At 38.6% G+C, this 18,320-nt stretch overlaps 2 protein-coding genes across 2 annotated transcripts; both read left to right on the top strand.

Annotated features, from left to right (window-relative positions):
- Positions 1-8,183: 8,183 nt before the first annotated feature.
- On the top strand, positions 8,184-10,031 carry LOC142377008 (odorant receptor 131-2-like). The gene is made up of 2 exons (XM_075460720.1): positions 8,184-8,333; positions 9,270-10,031. The coding sequence occupies exons 1-2, from the start codon at positions 8,184-8,186 to the stop codon at positions 10,029-10,031; spliced, it is 912 nt and encodes a 303-aa protein (XP_075316835.1).
- Positions 10,032-14,954: 4,923 nt separating this feature from the next.
- On the top strand, positions 14,955-16,435 carry LOC142377931 (odorant receptor 131-2-like). The gene is made up of 2 exons (XM_075462268.1): positions 14,955-15,104; positions 15,668-16,435. Exons 1-2 carry the CDS (start codon positions 14,955-14,957, stop codon positions 16,433-16,435), a joined length of 918 nt encoding a protein of 305 aa, XP_075318383.1.
- The last annotated feature ends 1,885 nt before the right edge of the window (positions 16,436-18,320 follow it).

Here is an 18,320-nt window from a genome sequence, read left to right on the forward strand (position 1 = left end):
GTCAGAGGGAGTTGCTTCATTAATGCTAACATGATCCTCCTGCTGCAGCCAAGTTTCTGTAAGACAAAATATATCAATATGATGATCACAAATCAAGTCATTCACTAACAGAGAGTTTGAAAGGAGAGATCTGATATTCAGCAAACCACATTTAATAGTTTGATGTTTTTGTTCAGTTAAAGTTTTTGTTTAAATTTTTTTTTGCATAAGAGGATTTGCTCCTTTTGTGTTAATTGATTGGGTGGGTAGCAGCAGGTGGGAAGCTGCAGAGAAGTGTGTAAGACTACAACTCTGCATCCTGGTCTGAGCCCTGAGTTGTCATGTTTTAGGGTGACAAATAAATTTGTCCATATTTCTAGAAATTCAATTAAATTCAATTCATTTTTATTTATATAGCGCCAAATACAACAAATGTCATCTCAAGGCACTTAAATAGTAAGTCCAATTCAAGCCAATTGGAATTCAATTAATTAATAATAATCATAATTCATAAAATAATCCAATTCGTTCATATAGAGCCAATTCAAAAACAATTTCCTAGCTAAGAAAACCAACAGATTGCACTGAAAACTTTTTGTTTTTCGGTCCAATCTCCCGGCCTGAGCGTGCCTGAGGCGACTGTGGAGAGAAACGACTCCCTTTTAACAGGAAGAAACCTCTGGCAGAACCAGACTAAGGAAGGGTGGCCATCCGCCTCGACCAGCTGGGGTTTGAGAAGACAGAAAGGGGGGGAGGGGGCTGCCGCGGCGGCGGCACTGTAACACCATTCAAAGGATATCTGTTGGAACAGGGAAACACGAGTTAATGACCATAATAATAAGAAATGAGAGCTGCTCCTTCCAAAGTGGGATGGATGCCGTCTCTCCTCATCAGACCATGTTTTCTCCTGAAAGATTGCCAATTATCTATGTAGCCCACGTTGTTTGCTGGACACCATCTAGACAACCAGCGATTGAAGGACGACATGCGACTAAACATGTCATCACTGGTCAGATTTGGGAGGGGTCCAGAGAAAACTACGGAGTCCGACATTGTTTTGGCAAAATTACACACCGATGCAACATTAATTTTAGTGACCTCCGATTGGCGTAACCGGGTGTCATTAACGCCGACGTGAATAACTATTACCGGATTTACGTGTATCCTTAGCCAGCAGTTTTAAATAGGATTCTATGTCGCCCGCTCTGGTCCCTGGAATGCATTTGACTATGGCCGCTGGTGTCTCTAATGCCACGTTTCTGACTATGGAGCTGCCAATTACCAGGGTTTTGTCCTCAGCGGGTGTGTCGCTGAGTGGGGAAAATCTATTTGAAGTGTGGACAGGTCGATGGTGAACAACCAGTGGTGTCAAAAGTACACACATTTGTTAGTTAAGTAGAAGTATAGATACTGCAGTTTAAAAACACTGGTAAAAGTTGAAGTATGAACTTGACCTCTTTACTCAAGTAAAAGTGAAAAAGTATGTGCTCCAAAACCTACTTAAAGTATAAAAGTATAAAGTAACCTTTAAATATATATATATTTTTTTAAACCCACACACAAAAAGGTAGATGCCGCTATATGAATTGCAATTTTAATTTGAAAACTGGTTAGTTCTACATGTGGCCCAAGACAACAATCATAAAACCATTACTGTCAAAGACAAAGTCACTCAAGGAGCATGTTCTTTCTCAAACTTTATTGGAATTCAATTACACGTGAGGTAGTATTCAAGAGGTAGGTCGTGAGGTATTCATGTTCGTCCCGTCAAAAATACAAAAAAAAAGTCTTACTGCCTGAAAAATTCAAAGAAAAAAGATATAGACACGCACGTTCCCCCCTTTGTCATAGCTGACAGTCAAGACAAAAACTGAAATGAAAATTAGCTCTTTATCACTACATATAGAGCACCTAAAACGGTCTGAAAATGGCACAGAGTAGGAGAGTGCAACAATTTTGCATACACACTAAGATTATGTTAGACGCTTCGCGCAGCTTCGCGTTTGCAGTTTGTAGAACACCTGCTTGCATCTGACGAATGACGATATCCTTGTGTGTCAACACAAATTTGACGAATAGCCTAACCGATGAGTGTTTGCGTTATATGATTCATCCAATTACACTCATTCTCACTAGGTGTTGATGGCGCCACTGATCTGTATTGGATGGCGCACATGACGTGAAATACATAAACATTAAACTGAAGCCAAGAGTTAAAAAAAAAAAAAAAAACTGAAGCCAAGAGTAACGAGGCTGTTTGTTTTTGTAAAATGTAAGGAATAGAAAGTACAGATACTTGTGTGAAAATGTAATGAGTAGAAGTCAGAAGTAGGCAGAAAAATAAGTAATGGAGTAAAGTACAGATACCTAAAAAGTGTACTTAAGTACAGTAACGAAGTATTTGTACTTTGTTACTTGACACCTCTGTGAACAACGGGCTTGACTTTAGAGCTATGCCTCTTCCTGACAGTCACCCAGCCACCTTGTAATCCCGGCTGCTCAGGTTCTGCTAGGGGGAGGCTAATTGAGCTAGCTACGCTAGGTGGCTCCAGACTGGCTAAAGCAGGGATGGGCAACTTCCATGATAAAGAGGGCCAACATTTTTTCAGCACTATCATTGGAGGGCCACATGACCACGCACTTTGAATAATTGGATATGAAAGACGCTACAAATGATTCTCAATAAGAACACATTTTATGTTTATTGCACCAACATACAACTATTTTGTGCATATAAATGCATTTTAACACGTCCTTAATAAGCAACAAAGACAAAACATTTGCTTAAAAAAAAGTGCAAAAAGAAATTTGAACTTCTTCATAACAAAGAACAAAACTGAAGAGGTACTCTTCTTCCCATTTTGGCTGAAAAATGCGATTTTCTCGGTCAAGTTTTCTATTTTTGCCACTGCTAGTGGCCATGGCTCTTGACTTTCCTATTCACAGTTGCGGAAAGCGGGCCGGGCCCCGCTATTGTTTGCGAATGGCGCGCCCTCCATCGGTCAACAGTATAATTACAATTTTTTTTTTATTTATTTATTTTTATTATTATTAAATTATTATTGATCTATTTGCGGGCCGGACTGAGTGAGGACGAGGGCCGTGTGCGGCCTCCGGGCCGCCAGTTGCCCATCCCTGGGCTAAAGGGACCTGGCTCGCTATCGGTTGATTTTCAACAGTGCAGAGCCGAGCTTCCAATTCAGATAACCTTGCCTCCAAAACTACAAAAAGACTACATTTGTTACATGTACCATTATCGCTAAAGGAGGCAGAGGAGTAACTAAACATCTGACACACAGAGCAGGTGAAAGCAGGAGATGGAGGGAGAGAACTGGTAGCCATGCTAAGATTAAAGATCTGTAGTAGTGTGTTAGAACAGAACGGTAAGCTATAGAGTTAAAGCTGCAGTCTGCAAGATTTGTTGTTGTCATACGTAAAGTCCTACTTTTTGGCATTTTAAGAGTTTACATGATCTATCAGAACGCTTGAAGTTGAAAACGGTGACCTCCGTAGTCGCAAAATGCAAGAAATGCTTATTTTTTAACCGAAAAATAAAAAGTTATTCAACTTCCTGTCCCGCCCCTTCAAAACACATGAGAACTCGTGCACGTAGACGTGCACGCCAGATGCGCCTACACGACTCCTCATTCATCAACTCACCTGTCATTTGCGATCATGGAAGACATGGAAGACACAGTAAGTAGACAAGCCCGTAATGAAGTTCAATAGTCCAGATAAATAAGCGTGGGGACGAGCCTACCTTGTATCGCGCGTGCACAATCGGTGATTGACAGGCAGCAGAGCCCAGCTCGTAACCTGATTGGTTACCTTTTACCGGTCCGGTCTGCAATTTTGTAAACAAACCTGCTGGCTTTGGAGGGACCTAGCGGGACATATAGGGGACCTAGAGAACTCTTTTTTTTTTGTATTGGGGTATTTAGTGTACTACTTTCAGAATCCCCGGACAGTTCCAGGCATTATGCTTGAAAAAGAGTTGCAGACTGCAGCTTTAACTATGCAAAATTGTGTAAGTTATAGATAGAAATGAAGTGATTATCAGTAGTCCAAGAGGAGCAAGAAATTCCACAGTACACAAGCAAGGTAACAGGAAGTGATGCAATTCGTCTTACCGCAAAGCAAAGCGTCACAGCGTCACAGGAGCAAGCTGCTTACTGATGAGCATTGAGGCAGAACAGAACAATGAGTAAGTTAATTAAATTATGATCCAAAAAGACGAGTTTCTGACGTGTAATATATACGTCTTTCAGCTACTATGTTCAAATGACAGACAAGTGAAATGAGTGACTGCTCATCTTGTTACAATGCAATGGTCTGAGGGGAAAACTCTCACTCTCTCACACTGTTACTTTGACAGTTTCTAACTACCTCACCCTCTCATACAGGACTCCCCTGCAGTAGCAGCCTCCATCAGCAGTACAGCAGAGGGCCTTGCAAAAACTGAATAGGACGAGCTCACAGAACACAACCAAGCATCTGAGGTGTTCCCCTGGCCTTGAGACTTCCCAATAATCAATTTGATGTGGTCTGGATAGCATCCGTGGGATGCAACCTCAGTCCACAAAACCCTCCCTTACAACCCAACCAAAACCTCGATTGCTAACATATTGGTACCAGACACTCCAGGACAGATGTTTTTTGTCCTTTCACTAACTGCTGAGAGCTCCTTTAAAGGAAAGAAGACCTACTCAATAGTAGGCAGTTGGTTATAATGTAAAGGCTGAGCGGTGAAGAGTAAAACCCTGAAAATATGTAATGGCCATGTACGACCAATACTGTTTTGATACTTGAGAGTTTATATATTAAAAATCATATATATTATTTGTTATTTTCCTTTCAAACAATGTCCTCAAAAAAATGCCAATTTCTTTACTTACATCAAGAGTTCAGGGTACCAGAATTCAGAGGCAGGAATTTATTTCAAATTCTCAATGTTATTAGTGTGATATGTTGTATTTTTCTACAATGCTTTATTTTAACACCTAGAAAACACTTGCAACTTAGCCAGAAGTCCATTAATTCTTGTGGGGAACAAGTTTGTGAAACACTGCTGTTGTTTTGTGTCCCCTCCAGTTAGCCTCGAGTGTGTTTTGCAGTGGACTGTAAAAAGAGACAACAGTGTATGCCAGAAAGTTGAATAAACAAAGTAGAGACCAATTCAACAAAACATTAGCTTGACAAGACTATACACTGAACACGCTCTATGTCATATAAAGTCAGACTAATCCAGAATAGCTTCAGATAGATAAGATATAAACAAGTGTCAAATTTTGACAAATGCTTACACCAATGCAACAGTGTGTAAAACAGTTATATCATTGAACTGAAAGGTGAGTATAGACTGAAATGTTTCATCTTTGTAATGAAAAGATGAAACGTTTATTCATACAGTGGTAATTCATAACAAAAGTCATCTCAAGGCACTTTAAAGATACAATCCAATCCAACCAAATGATTAGCAATATCCAGTTCTGAAGTGAACTTGATTTAAATTGTTTCAAATTTAAATGTTTAAAGATGTTTAAAGATCAAAATAAGCAGGAGTTATCGAGTGCTCCTCGACAAACTGTGTTTAAAAAAATATCCTGAAATTCTCTGTAAACCTTTTTGGACATCAGCCAGTGCATAAACTGACACCAACACATCTACAATTGCATAATGATGGCCGAATTATTGATCTGTGGATTTATCATCATATCTGTGTGTTGTCTGCAAGAAAACAGCAGATTGACTCAATTCGAGGTGCAAAGCAAAACTCAATGATACGTTCAGGCGAATGGGCCCCTCTTTTTGTGCAAAAATTGTTTCCTCTCGATCAGTAGCTCCAGAGCAAAACTCCAGCAACACAAACAGACTATTTTCATTATTAGACTAACAACTATAACAATAACTTAAGCTCAACAAATGTGAAATGTGGGAGATTCTATGTTGAATCTACCATCACTACTAGTTGTCACACCCATGGACTCACGTTTTTGGTTTTCATGTTCTAGGTTATGTTTGTGTCACTCCATGTTTAGTTTTTGCCATTTTAGTTTCCCTGCACTCCGTTTATCAGTCTCACCCACTTCACCTGTGTTTTTTCCCTCAGCTGCACTCACTCTCCAATCACTCTCACTCCCTATTTAGTTTCCTGCCTCCCCTTTCAGTTTTGCCGGATCTTTGTTGATGTTGCTGTTAGTTGTCATGCCACGCCACGTTTCCACGCCACGTTTTCGTCAAAGCTAAGTATTTATTCCATGCCATGTCCTTGTTCTTTTGTTTTGTTTATAGCTCTGTTTTTCTCCGGCTCTGCCGCGTTTTATGTTGTTACTTTGCTTTTTGTTAATAAATCTACCTTTACTTTTTGAAAGTCCGCATCCGTGTCCTCCCCTTCTACACCCACACCTGACACTAGTTCAATATCACTATGATTCAAGTGTCCACATTTTTTAAAAGAATGATAATTGAATTGCTAATTCTATTTACAACTCTGACATTCATTTCACTCTACAATGAGGAAAAAATAAGTACGAAAATTCATACTGAACACAAGATAATTTAAAAAACGACATACAAACAGCATTGTGCACAGAGTTAAGGCCTTGGTATGCTACTCCGTAGCTATCGGCCAATCCGACTCTGTGGTCACGCAGAGGCTATTAATCCCTTCGAAGTTCTCCGTATCTGATATGATAATCTGACAATGACAATCCTAACTCGTTCGTCAGTTAGTTTTCAAACATTTAATCAAGAACACTATTTAATGATGCTAAAGATAAAGTTATCATAGTTATCATAATCTATTGGGAAGTGAGCACAGATGTCAAAACCCAATTTTATAGCAACAGAAATCGTTCTTGAGACGTTTTCTTAAAACCAGTTAGAAAAGCCTCTGCTTTCAAGGTAGCAACATCCGTCTAAGCTTGTAATCACACTGCCACACACACATCGTAAAATTAATAGTTTTGAAATGAATACTCACACCCACAAACATGCACACACACCCACAATGCCTGCCCATGTATGTACACGTATACCCACGGATCCTTGGATTATTGCCAGCCAAACTGCATATAAAGTCTGAGGTGACAATGTTGGTCTAAACACAGTAAGGTAGGTGCTATGCAGATATTTGGCATGACCAGAAATTAAGTACTTAACCGTGAAACAACATAAAAATGTTGTCATTCTAAGTTCTTTTATATGGTTTTAATAACTTCATACTACACTGTATCTGGTATTGTATTCATGTGGTGCTGATGTGTGATGTACTACATATGACTATAGGAAACAGGGTTGTTTAAAATTTGTTTTATTTCAGATTCTCATAAATACTTCCAATGATTCCTTTCATCTGTGGCTACATTTTTCTTCCTCTCATCCAGATTTACAGGAAACCAATTTAAGTCTGCTGGTCAAGCATTCAACAAAAGCCACCGACAGAACATTAAAAGTTATTTAAAAAAATGAAAAAAAAATATTTCATTATAATTATCTGCTCATTAATCAGGTCGTTTTATTTTGACAGTTGGATACACACTGGATATGCAGTGACAATTAAAACATTCCCTAATCTGTTCTTTGCCTTTGTTAGGTTTTAAAAGCATCAACATCAATCCCAGACTGATTCAAGTTGATGCCTTAATCCTGAGCTTGAGGTGAATACTTCTTTTTCTCACTTGAATAATTCAGTTTTAGCTCCCAATAATGATGGATTTGTTTATCTTTCTGTGTAATGGTGTCACTGGATGTCATTTGATGACATTCATTTTTTTTTAAAGAATACAAATGTATAGCAATGAAACACAAAACCATATCATTAAGTAACTCATATATATTGCAATCATAAATTACATTTTAAAGAGGATTAATGGATAACTTAAGATATTAAACTTTTCGAACGTTACGAATAAATCAGATGTATGCAAATATGTGTACTGTGCTTCTGCTCAGATGTCTGGAATGTCCATGTTCCACTTCATGGCATTATGTATTATATTAGGAGGTAATTCAAAGACGATCATGAAAGTGGGAAATGATGAGAACTAGCTCAATTTGAGACCATGAATTTTAAATGGTGAATTATGAACATTAACTAGTTCAGTTTTATTCTGTGTGATCTTAACTTTGAACAAGTTCTAGTGAAGAGTAAAGTAGCAGCATTGTCATGTTTTCTCCTTTGTTACTTTTACAGCCTTCAAGAAATGAATGTTTCATCAGCCAATGTGACTGTGGTCATAGAGTTTCGAGATTCCTTCACCAAAGCTGTTGCCAAAAATGTTATTGTTGTGGTTCTCGGCATTTCCATCAACTACATCAATGCAGGACTCATTCAAACCTTTTGTGAACACCAGGTCAGATTTTTTTGTAATTATGTGCAATGATTAAATTTACATTTACTAAAGAAATATGCATATGAACTCTTACATTACAAGCTTTATATTCCACATGCAGACCAGGCCCTTTTCTGACACAGTTATTTATCTGGAAGCTTTATCCTCTTTGACCAGTGGCCATCTTCCATCTAAACAGAACAAATAAATAGAAAATAGTCAACAAGAAATAGTCAGTTCTTTGGTGACTTGCCTGGGTTGAAAATATATACTTGACATCCATAAAACTGTAATTTGTAGCTTAACAGTTATTGTAAATGGGATGCAGAGCAGCATATTGCGGCTCCCTTTGTGAACTCAGTGATGTATGCTGTATCACAGACAGTGGAATATATGGACTGCGCTGATAATCTGACTTGAAATTTGACAATTTTATATTTCTTGATAATTTTGTGTTTCTAATCTAGCAATTTATAGTCAACATCTCTCTTTATGTTAATTTTTTCCCTCTTCTTTTGAATCAACCTTTGATTTAACAAGGAATTAAAAGGCCATGATAGGCAGTCGCTCAGGTCAGCAATAGTTACAAGTTTAATTACAAAATATACAAATAACACAAAAATAAATAAATATAAAGTGTTAAAAAATGTATAAGGAAAATCAAAAATGTTTCAAAATTTTAGTTTCATACCGATACAAGATGTAAATTTACACCAATTATTAAAAGAATGTTTGAGTGTTTTATGAATGAACAAATGAATGAATCGTTATTATCATCATACAAAAAGTACAATACAATTTCTGTAAAAAATAAAATGAAAATAAGATTAAAAGAACATTATAAATAGCTTCCCTCCATTGGAGCTTCTTTTCTTACAATATAATTACTACACCAGACTCATTATTGTTGAGGAAACCTGTACCTCCATCACATGTACTTTTCTTCTGACCCTTTAGATCTTCTACACAAATCCCCGTTATATCCTGTTCTTCCACTTGGTGGTCAACGACATGATCCAAGTGACGCTGGCTCTTACACTTTTCCTAATCAGCTACATCATCTACCAGATACAGGTCTTTGTCTGTTGCACTATGATCCTTATTGCTCTCTTCACCACTGAAAATACTCCTCTGAACCTAGCATGCATGGCGGTGGAGTGTTACATCGCAGTCTGCATGCCCCTTCATCATGTTCAGATCTGCACCACCAAGAGAACGTGGATGTTGATTGGGTTAATTTGGGCAACCAGCATGCTGTCTGTTCTTCCTGATCTATTCATTACCTTGGCAATAGAGCCACTGGACTACTTTTATTCCAAAGTGTTCTGCCTCAGGGAAACAGCTTTTCGACATCCCAGCATCATCAAGAGGAGGGACAATACCTATATTGTGTATCTTGTTCTGGTTTGGCTTACTATCTTTTGCACTTACTTCAAGATCCTGTTCACAGCCAAAACAGCAAGCAAAGATGCTAAAAAGGCCAGAAACACAATCCTCCTCCATGGGTTTCAGGTCTTATTGTGTATGACAACATATGTAGTTCCCCTGTTTAAACAGGCTTTGAAGCAATGGTTCCCGAATAATTATTCAGATTCCCTGTTTGCTTGTTACATACTTTTTCAGGTATTACCGCGATCCATTAGTTCAGTTATCTATGGCATACGAAATAAAACTTTCAGGAAGTACCTGAAAAGGTATTTATTATGTAAACCATGCTGAAAATAAGAACCCACACTAAAGCATTCAACATGCTCAAATTCAAAGTTGCTGATAACAAAAAAGGGACAAAGTTTAGTCTCGAAGATAACTGCAAATATATCGTCTACGATGTGTAAATAATTGAACTAAGTATGAAAAAATAATGGTAAAAGCAGGATATAAAGATAAAGAGCATGGCAATACCCATCCTCACAAAAGCCTTGTAAATATGCTGCCATCTTGAGACTGGTACACAGGTACTGAATTCACCCTCCACACTCAATTTTAAAAATCTAATTTCTTTTTCTGATTTATTTCTAATCTTTTCATGCATAATGTAACCGGTCTTTTATTTGTAGCATGGAGGAACCACGTGTTATTTGGTATACTTGCACTTATAGTTGTGTGGTATAATGATAATTAAACTGAATCATGAAGTCTTACTCTTGTTAAGAGTGATTGTGTATAAAGCTATCCCAAACTGAAAAGGGCATGAGTCTAATGATGACATGGTCCTACTCTATTAGGAACCAGTTCATATAACTCCCTAACTCTGATTATTCAAAACTCAGGTTGCATAAGAACTAATCCTCTGTCTCACCACTGTGCGATAAGTTAGCTCACACTCTTTCATTGCTCACTTTGATTTGCTTTCATTGCAAAATTATTAAATTTATACCCCAAGGCCTATAAAAGGTAGCCTGGCTGACGCGTCCACATCTCGATGAGATGGTGGTCTGGGAACTAGGTGTGCATTTTCTCCTATTTGAGGCGTGGTTTACGAATGCCTAGAGCCATTTATTGGGTGCTACGAATGTCTATCAAATGGTGTCTGGTTCTTCCCATGCTGCTTTGCGCGCGATTCATAGCCAATTGTATCACAGATGACGTATGTAGAGCGACAGAAATTCGACGCGCAAATACATCCTTCTTTTTCAACGCCAAACGTTGCTCTTTTTTAAAAGTAAACTTGCGTTCTAAGCTACTTAAAACACTTTCTAAGGCTGCATCGAACGGTAACGTAACGTTCTGTGCCATGTTGGATTGACACTCTACAAGCTTCGGTGTTGCGCATAGACGTCGTCATCGTCTTGCTGCCCCCCCCCGATCTGTGATTGGTTCCCTAACTCAGGCAAAAATAAGGACGGTGGTTTCCAGGCTGCCTTTGCAGTGTGAATGAAAATCGCGCGCAAAGCAGCATGGGAATTCCCAGGCTATATAAAGGCTTTTCTAGCCACAAACTCAATTCTCCATCCTCAGCTTCCCAGATAGCAGTGGACTCCGGGGCGGATCCGCTCTCAAGCCGGGCAGGTCCGCCGTCCTGATCAATCGCTCGCCCCGCCTTCACACAGTGTTCAGCGGACCCGTTGCTGACTCTAAGCGGATCCGCACATTGTACACGCTCTTTTCAAACCTCGGCTTCAGCTGCATTCAGAGTTGGGCAGCAACACACCCCGCCTCCAAACAATGTACTGTGAAACAGCGGAAGCGCACCATTCTTTGTTACAGCGTCATTCGAAGTTGGAAGTTGGAAAGCAACAGCGAAACGTCTCCTTCGGCAGATCGTACACTGTAAGTAAACTTCCTACACTGTAAGTAAACTGTTAATATATGCTTGTTTATGCAGATGGAAAGCGGGTGAATCTGTTTCTATGATTTAACTTTTAACTTTGTAATATAGCATAGCGATATAGCATACCATAGCGATATAGCATATAGCATAGCGAGTGTGGTTAGCTAGCTCACATAGCATATTGCTGGTAGGTAATGTAGATTTGGGTTAACCCTGGTAGTTTTGGTCACTATATCATTCACTCATCACTCATTCATCTAAGTTGACTATACACAGGTTATTTTTGTTCGTCTTAAACTGCATTCCTATATTTAGAAATTCTATGTCTGAAGTATGTGACAGATTGTCTATTTTGGAGTGCATCTATATGTGTATCCTGTCACATTACAAATTGTGATTATGATGGCGGATGATGATAACTTAATTGAAAATTTCCTTTTGTGATTACAGATTCTGTCAGAATAAATCCAGTCGTTCGTGCTTCCACTGAACATGATGTCTGCAAGCATGCCACCCGGTGGTTCAACTTGGCAGCAGATAGGGGAACCTCAAGGAGACGCAGTACACACGAGGTTCACCCTGCTGACCATGTCTAAGCACAGCACAACACATGTTATGCCATTTCTTGTTTATTTTTTTTATTGTTCATTTAAATGAGTGTGTGAGTATTAATAAATACATTTAAGAATTTCCATCATGTGTGTCCATTATCTTATTAGCCACTTGTAGTGATGTGTTGGTCAATCTGGTGTTCTTTTAAGTGAACTTAATTCCTCTTAATTGTTTGTATCCAACCAATCACATAATCACAAGGATCATACTCTAATGTCCCATCTCCAGGGAGGTTGGTGGAGGTTACTGTCCTGGTATAGAGGATGAGGGAGGCAGGGAGAGCAGTACTGCACAATGGATAGCAGATGAGATGAAGTACCCAGAGAGAACCCATGCATGTACAGGAAGAACATGCAAACCACATACAGAAAGATTCTAACACCTGCAACAGTGCTACCAACTGCACCACTGTGCAGCCTCAAAACTGTAAATTTACTCATAATAACCCAATTTTAGGTCTTTTGCACCTTCACAATAAATCATTTTCAGGTGTATAAGGCTAAACTGGTTGGGGTTTTTATGGAGTCATTTCTAGTTGGTAAGCAAGTTTTTATCTGTATCTACTTTTGTTAATTTCATAATAAATAAAGGTTCTGGACCACCTCCATTATAAGTATCATACACAGATCCGAAACGGCTCCGGGCTGGATGATGTGTTCTATGAACGGGTCCAAAACGAATCCGGGCCGGATGATGTGTTCTATGAACGGATCCAAAACGGATCCGGGCCGGATGTGGCACTTAATGTGTGGATCCGGATAGGGTCAGGGGCAGATCTGGGCCGTGATCTGGATCTGTTCCGGATCCGTTCCGGTGTGCAAGTGGACTCCGATCCGGGTCCGTTTTGCGGGTCCGTTCTGCGGGTCCGTTCTGCGGGTCCGTTCTGCGGGTCCGTTCCTGAGCCTACCCTAAATCCGGAACAGATCAAGTCCGGAGTCCGTTTTCTATCTGGGTTGCCCGTAATCCACTGTTCACCTCTGTAAAAACACACACCTGTTACTCTCTCTAGGGATGATCAATGCCAAGAAGCTAATCCTATGAGAATGGAAATCAAAAGGTATTTCTGTCCTTTCAAAAAAGATTGCTGACATGGTTTAGTCAAGGTTAGGATATAGGTTTTATATCCATTCCATAGCCTACTGCTAAAATCGGATCTAAAACACACCAGAAAACCAATCAGTCATGGCCTACATCACACCGAATGACATGTCAAAACAGACACTCCTATAATAAATCCCATCATAAATATTGCTTTTCAGGTATTTGAAAGTAAAATATGGTGTTTTAACAGGATGTGCATTGCTGATATCTGTTTTGAATAATGTTCAGAATTTAGTTAATTGACTTGCAAGATTGGTGCAGATTTAAGGCTGCGGAAATCGCTGTTTTCTTTACAACACATTTTAAAATAGCAGATAAGGTTCCTTGTGTTGATATCAAATACCACATCTATTTTTGCATATCAACAGTAGTGTGGAGTGAGTGCAACACTATGGAGAAACTATTAGGATCAGAAATAAATACAAAAATATATAAATGGTTGAATAAACAAATTAATATCAATACAATCAAAATAAAAAAACATTGTACAAGTACCTTGATATGATCATTTAAGTACAAAATGGGAATAAACTGATATTTCTGCTTTAATTTTCCACAATAGTTGTTTAATTTTCTATTAATACCTTAATGTTTTTAAATTGCCATTTATTTTCAATTTGATTTATTTTTTCTATCGGTTCTTTTCTGATTTTTTTTTACTAATTTCTTAAAGTCCCTGTCTTTATTTATATACTACTTTCTACTATTTTCTGTTCTATATTATTTATTGTCTTTGCATTGTCTATTTATTCCATTAAATTTATTCAACTATAGTAGTTTTTCATTGACATATTTACCTGAATCTATGCCCTTTATTTCAGAAAACCCATAAATTTACATTTCCCTCTGTTTTTACATTCATGCATGAGTTTCAGCCTCGTCATGCAAATGAGGGGGGCGGGGCTGTATTTTTTCTCCAATAAACATTATAGGATTGTCAGATCTGGTGTCAGATCTGTTGTGGTGCACAAAGTGTATAAACTGTTTTGTATGTGTTTGTGACATTTTTGCAGGTAATTATTATCTTTTTTGTATTTTCACTACATTCATTCATATTGTAGAGCATCATTCTGACGGCTACAAAAACAAAGATAATATCACCAACTATAATCTGAAAATGAATGAATGAAAAATAGTTATCTAACTGCATGATTATCCCTTTTCCAAAATCTACATTTTACATGTCATTTTTTCCACTTTGAGTTGATATTTAATTTAATTTCTGATAATTAAATGAAAATTTTTACATTTCAGAGTAATGCTCCAATCTGCTGTGTGAAGCAAGTACAATTCAGTCTTATATAATTGAGTATGTCTTTTCAGAAATAATATTTTATATGTTTATCAGATAATTTAATTAGAAATACTACAAGGCTTCATTAATTTGAAATTATGCATTTTGTTTTTTTATGTAACCTAATTCTGCAAAAACAAGTTCTGTACAGTGAGTTCTGGAAGTTTCTGTTGTGTAATTATTATCATAATGTTATTTCTTTCTGGTAATATAAAAATCTGATTACTGTCTCATGTCTTAAAAAGCATTTCTTATAAAACATGGACCATTGGTGTATTCTGTTTGAACTATTGTAGCTATTCTATTTTTTAAATCACGTTTTGTGCTCTGCTGTCTGCTTATCTCCAGCTTCAGCTTTCCAGAGATGAACACGTCATCTGTGAATGCAACAATGGTAACATGGTATCCAGATTCCTTCATTAAAGCTGTGACTAAGAACGTGATTGTCATTTTTCTTGGGATTTCTGTCAACTACATCAATGTGAATATTATTCACACATTCTGCAAACACCAGGTCTGATGTGCCTTTATTTGACATGCTAGTTTAGTCACCTTTGATTTGCAAATGTCATGGCTCTAAGACAGACAAACGTGCATCTTTTTGCCATCTTAACTGAAAAATTAAGTCAGCAGGAGATCTGTGCCAGTGTGTGTTGTCATCAGCTTTGTGAGCAGAGATCTCATGTGAGCTTGGTATAGTATACTTCAGGAGTGATTTATCCTCTTAAAGTCACCTCCACATAGAAGCTCAAATCATATTTGTCAGTCAGCTTCTTGCACATTGTTCAAATCTGATTCCATAAAAATGCGAGTTTAGACACCAAAAGATCATAGCTCTATTATCACTTTGATACTTTTTTTTTGTTGCAGCGTTTAAAACTAAAATAGGTAACAAGTTTCTGAATAAATTGTAAGTTTACAGCAAGTTTAATTTTCTAGCAAGTTTAATTTTCTACAGTAGTGATGCCCAGGAAAATTGTCCTGGTTATTTATAGGTATTTCTGCTACTGCCACCAACATCTACTAAATTGTAATTTGTTAATCCTTTCCTCCATTTAATGTCATTTCTCCCTCCAGATTTTCAACATGAATCCTCGGTATATCCTTTTTATTCACATGGTGGTCAACGATATGCTCCAGGTGTCTCTGACTGTCGTACTTTTCATCATCAGTTACACCATCTACAAACTCAATGTTTCTGTCTGTGGCATTATGATACTTATTGCTCTCTTCACCACTGAAAACACTCCTCTGAACCTGGCCTGCATGGCAGTGGAGTGCTACATCGCCATCTGCTTTCCCTTCCGTCATGTTCAGATCTGCACTGTCAAGAGAACATTAACATTGATTGGATTAATATGGGCCACCAGCATGTTGTCTGTCCTTCCTGATCTGTTTATCACCTTGGCCACACAGCCACTGGATTTCTTTCGTTCCCAAGTGTTCTGTATCAGACAAAATGTGTTCCCAAACCCCCTCATCCTAAAAAAAAGAGATATCACATATATAGTGTTTCTAGTTATAGTTTGGTTTACCATATTTTACACTTACTTCAAGATTCTGTTCACTGCCAGAACAGCAAGCAAAGATGCTAAGAAAGCCAGAAACACAATCCTCCTGCATGGGTTTCAGGTGTTGCTGTGCATGACAACATATGTATTCCCTCAGTTAGTAGATATCCTGCAACGATCGTTCCCCAAAAACTACAATGACGCTCTCTTTGCTTCCTATATTACTGTACAGGTCCTGCCAAGATCGATTAGCCCACTTATCTATGGTGTGCGAGACAATACTTTCAGGAAGTACTTAAAAAGGTACCTGCTGTGTAAAGTCAGAGAATCATAAGGGAATTATTTAAATGTGGAACAAATAAAGGGACTAAGTTGGAAAAGTTCAAATACAGAGTATCTTAAGTTAAATAATTCAGAACTTTCATTTATTTCCAGGAGAATATTTCATCAAGGCTTATATTTCATTATTTATTTTATGTGACAACCTAATGTTTACCACCTGTAGGTGTAGGAATAAAACAAAACATGTTTAATACCCACAAAAAGTGAGAATAGTACATAGGCAAAAATCAACAGTGGTGTAATTAAATGTCATATGCCATTTGATCAATAATGACGTTCTGTTGTTGCACGCCGGCCTTCTGCTGTGAACATGGCGTGTCTTGTGCAATTGTGTGTTGGACGCCTAAAAGGGACATTAATCATGTATTGTTTCTTTTACTATTACTAATCTGTTGTCCATTTGTTTTAATAAATGGCTGCCATTCCATCAAAGGGTTGGGTTTTTGTTTTATTAATTTTGTACATTAGTGTTTAAATTTTTAAATTGTTAATCATAATTACTTAGACGTTTGTCCTCTAAAATGTGAGCCGAACTCTAAAAGGGTGCCAGCCGAACTTAGCTCCGCCCATAAAATTTTTGGTCGGGAAGTTCGGTCTGGCTCTGCTCAGTTGGGAAATCATTATGCCCGACATCGAATCAGTCGACTCAATCAGATTGCCAGGGCGGGCTTTATACGATGATGGACAGATGATCAACAGGGACATTATCGACTACGTCACTAAAGAGCGCTTGGTTTGACTTCGTTTGAAACAAAGATGGCTGCCGCTGGAGAGCTAGGGTGTGTAGATTCTGCCATCGAGTCTGTTCTACAGGATCTCCACATTGCATTCGTTTTGAAAAACGAACAGAGGAACGCGATAAAGGCTTTTATCGATAGAAAAGATGTTTTTGCCGTCCTTCCTACAACAAGTGTGTGTCGCTTAATCTACGTCACATACTACGTTCCTCTGATTGGTTGTAGGTCTATCCAATTGAGCGAAGAGGCATTTTTCTCCTGGTTCGGTTGAAACACGCCCCATACTCAAAACTCTATTGAGCGGTATCAGACTCACATTCTGACTAGAATCGTGAGTATGACGTAGTCAGGCTACATTTCTTCTGTATCTTGTTGTGTTCTAATGACTTTCTGGGAGTGCTTTAAAGGGATAGTTCGCCTCTTTTGACATGAAGCTGTATGACATCCCATACGAGTAATATAATTTATGAACATTTTCTTACCCCCCGCTGCGTACTGTGAGCCAAGTTTCAGACTTGTTTTGGCGTTGACAAAAGTAGTCCGGCTAGTTGGCTGGGGCTACAAAAATAGAGGGTTTTGCTTCTCAAACAATATGTGTTCAAAAGAGTAATTCATTTGCCTCACAAAATTGTCTTCCAGGAAAAAGTCAGACCTCACAATCGCTTGGCGCTATTTTCTCTCCCTTCATATCACTGCGTGCTGCCGCCTGCCGCGCCTGTTACGGTGTTTACCGCTCGGAAGCAGGGGACTGCTCAGGCTGCACTTCGGTCTGCACGGTCTACATAGCATTGCAGTGATACGAAGGGAGAGAAAATAGCACGGAGCTGCGGAGCGCCAGTCCATCTGTCTCCGGTGAGTGGCAGATAAATCAATTAAAAAGATCCCGGGACTTCACTGTCGTCCAGAATCTCAACGCTGAGAGGCTGTCATGACGCGAATATTTCGCCAAAGTTGGATTTTCTGAACTCACGCCAATTCGCGTCTTGTCATTCGCGTCATTTGCGCCGCCTCAAAACCGTCATTCGCGCCGCCGGCTCGAATTCGCGTCTATTCGCGTCTTTGCATTGACTTTGTATGTAATCACGTCGCGCGAAAAATTTGCACCGCGTCCGGTCTGAACGCACCGTTACATATACATCG

This window comes from Odontesthes bonariensis, chromosome 3 (assembly GCF_027942865.1).
Source record: "Odontesthes bonariensis isolate fOdoBon6 chromosome 3, fOdoBon6.hap1, whole genome shotgun sequence".
Classification (NCBI taxonomy): Eukaryota; Metazoa; Chordata; class Actinopteri; order Atheriniformes; family Atherinopsidae; genus Odontesthes; species Odontesthes bonariensis.

Coding starts and splice junctions, on each gene's coding strand:
- LOC142377008 (XM_075460720.1), top strand. CDS start 8,184: ATGAATGTTTCATCAGCCAATGTGACTGTGGTCATAGAGTTTCGAGAT. Junction 8,334..9,269: donor AAACCTTTTGTGAACACCAG/GTCAGATTTTTT, acceptor CTGACCCTTTAG/ATCTTCTACACAAATCCCCG.
- LOC142377931 (XM_075462268.1), top strand. CDS start 14,955: ATGAACACGTCATCTGTGAATGCAACAATGGTAACATGGTATCCAGAT. Junction 15,105..15,667: donor ACACATTCTGCAAACACCAG/GTCTGATGTGCC, acceptor TTCTCCCTCCAG/ATTTTCAACATGAATCCTCG.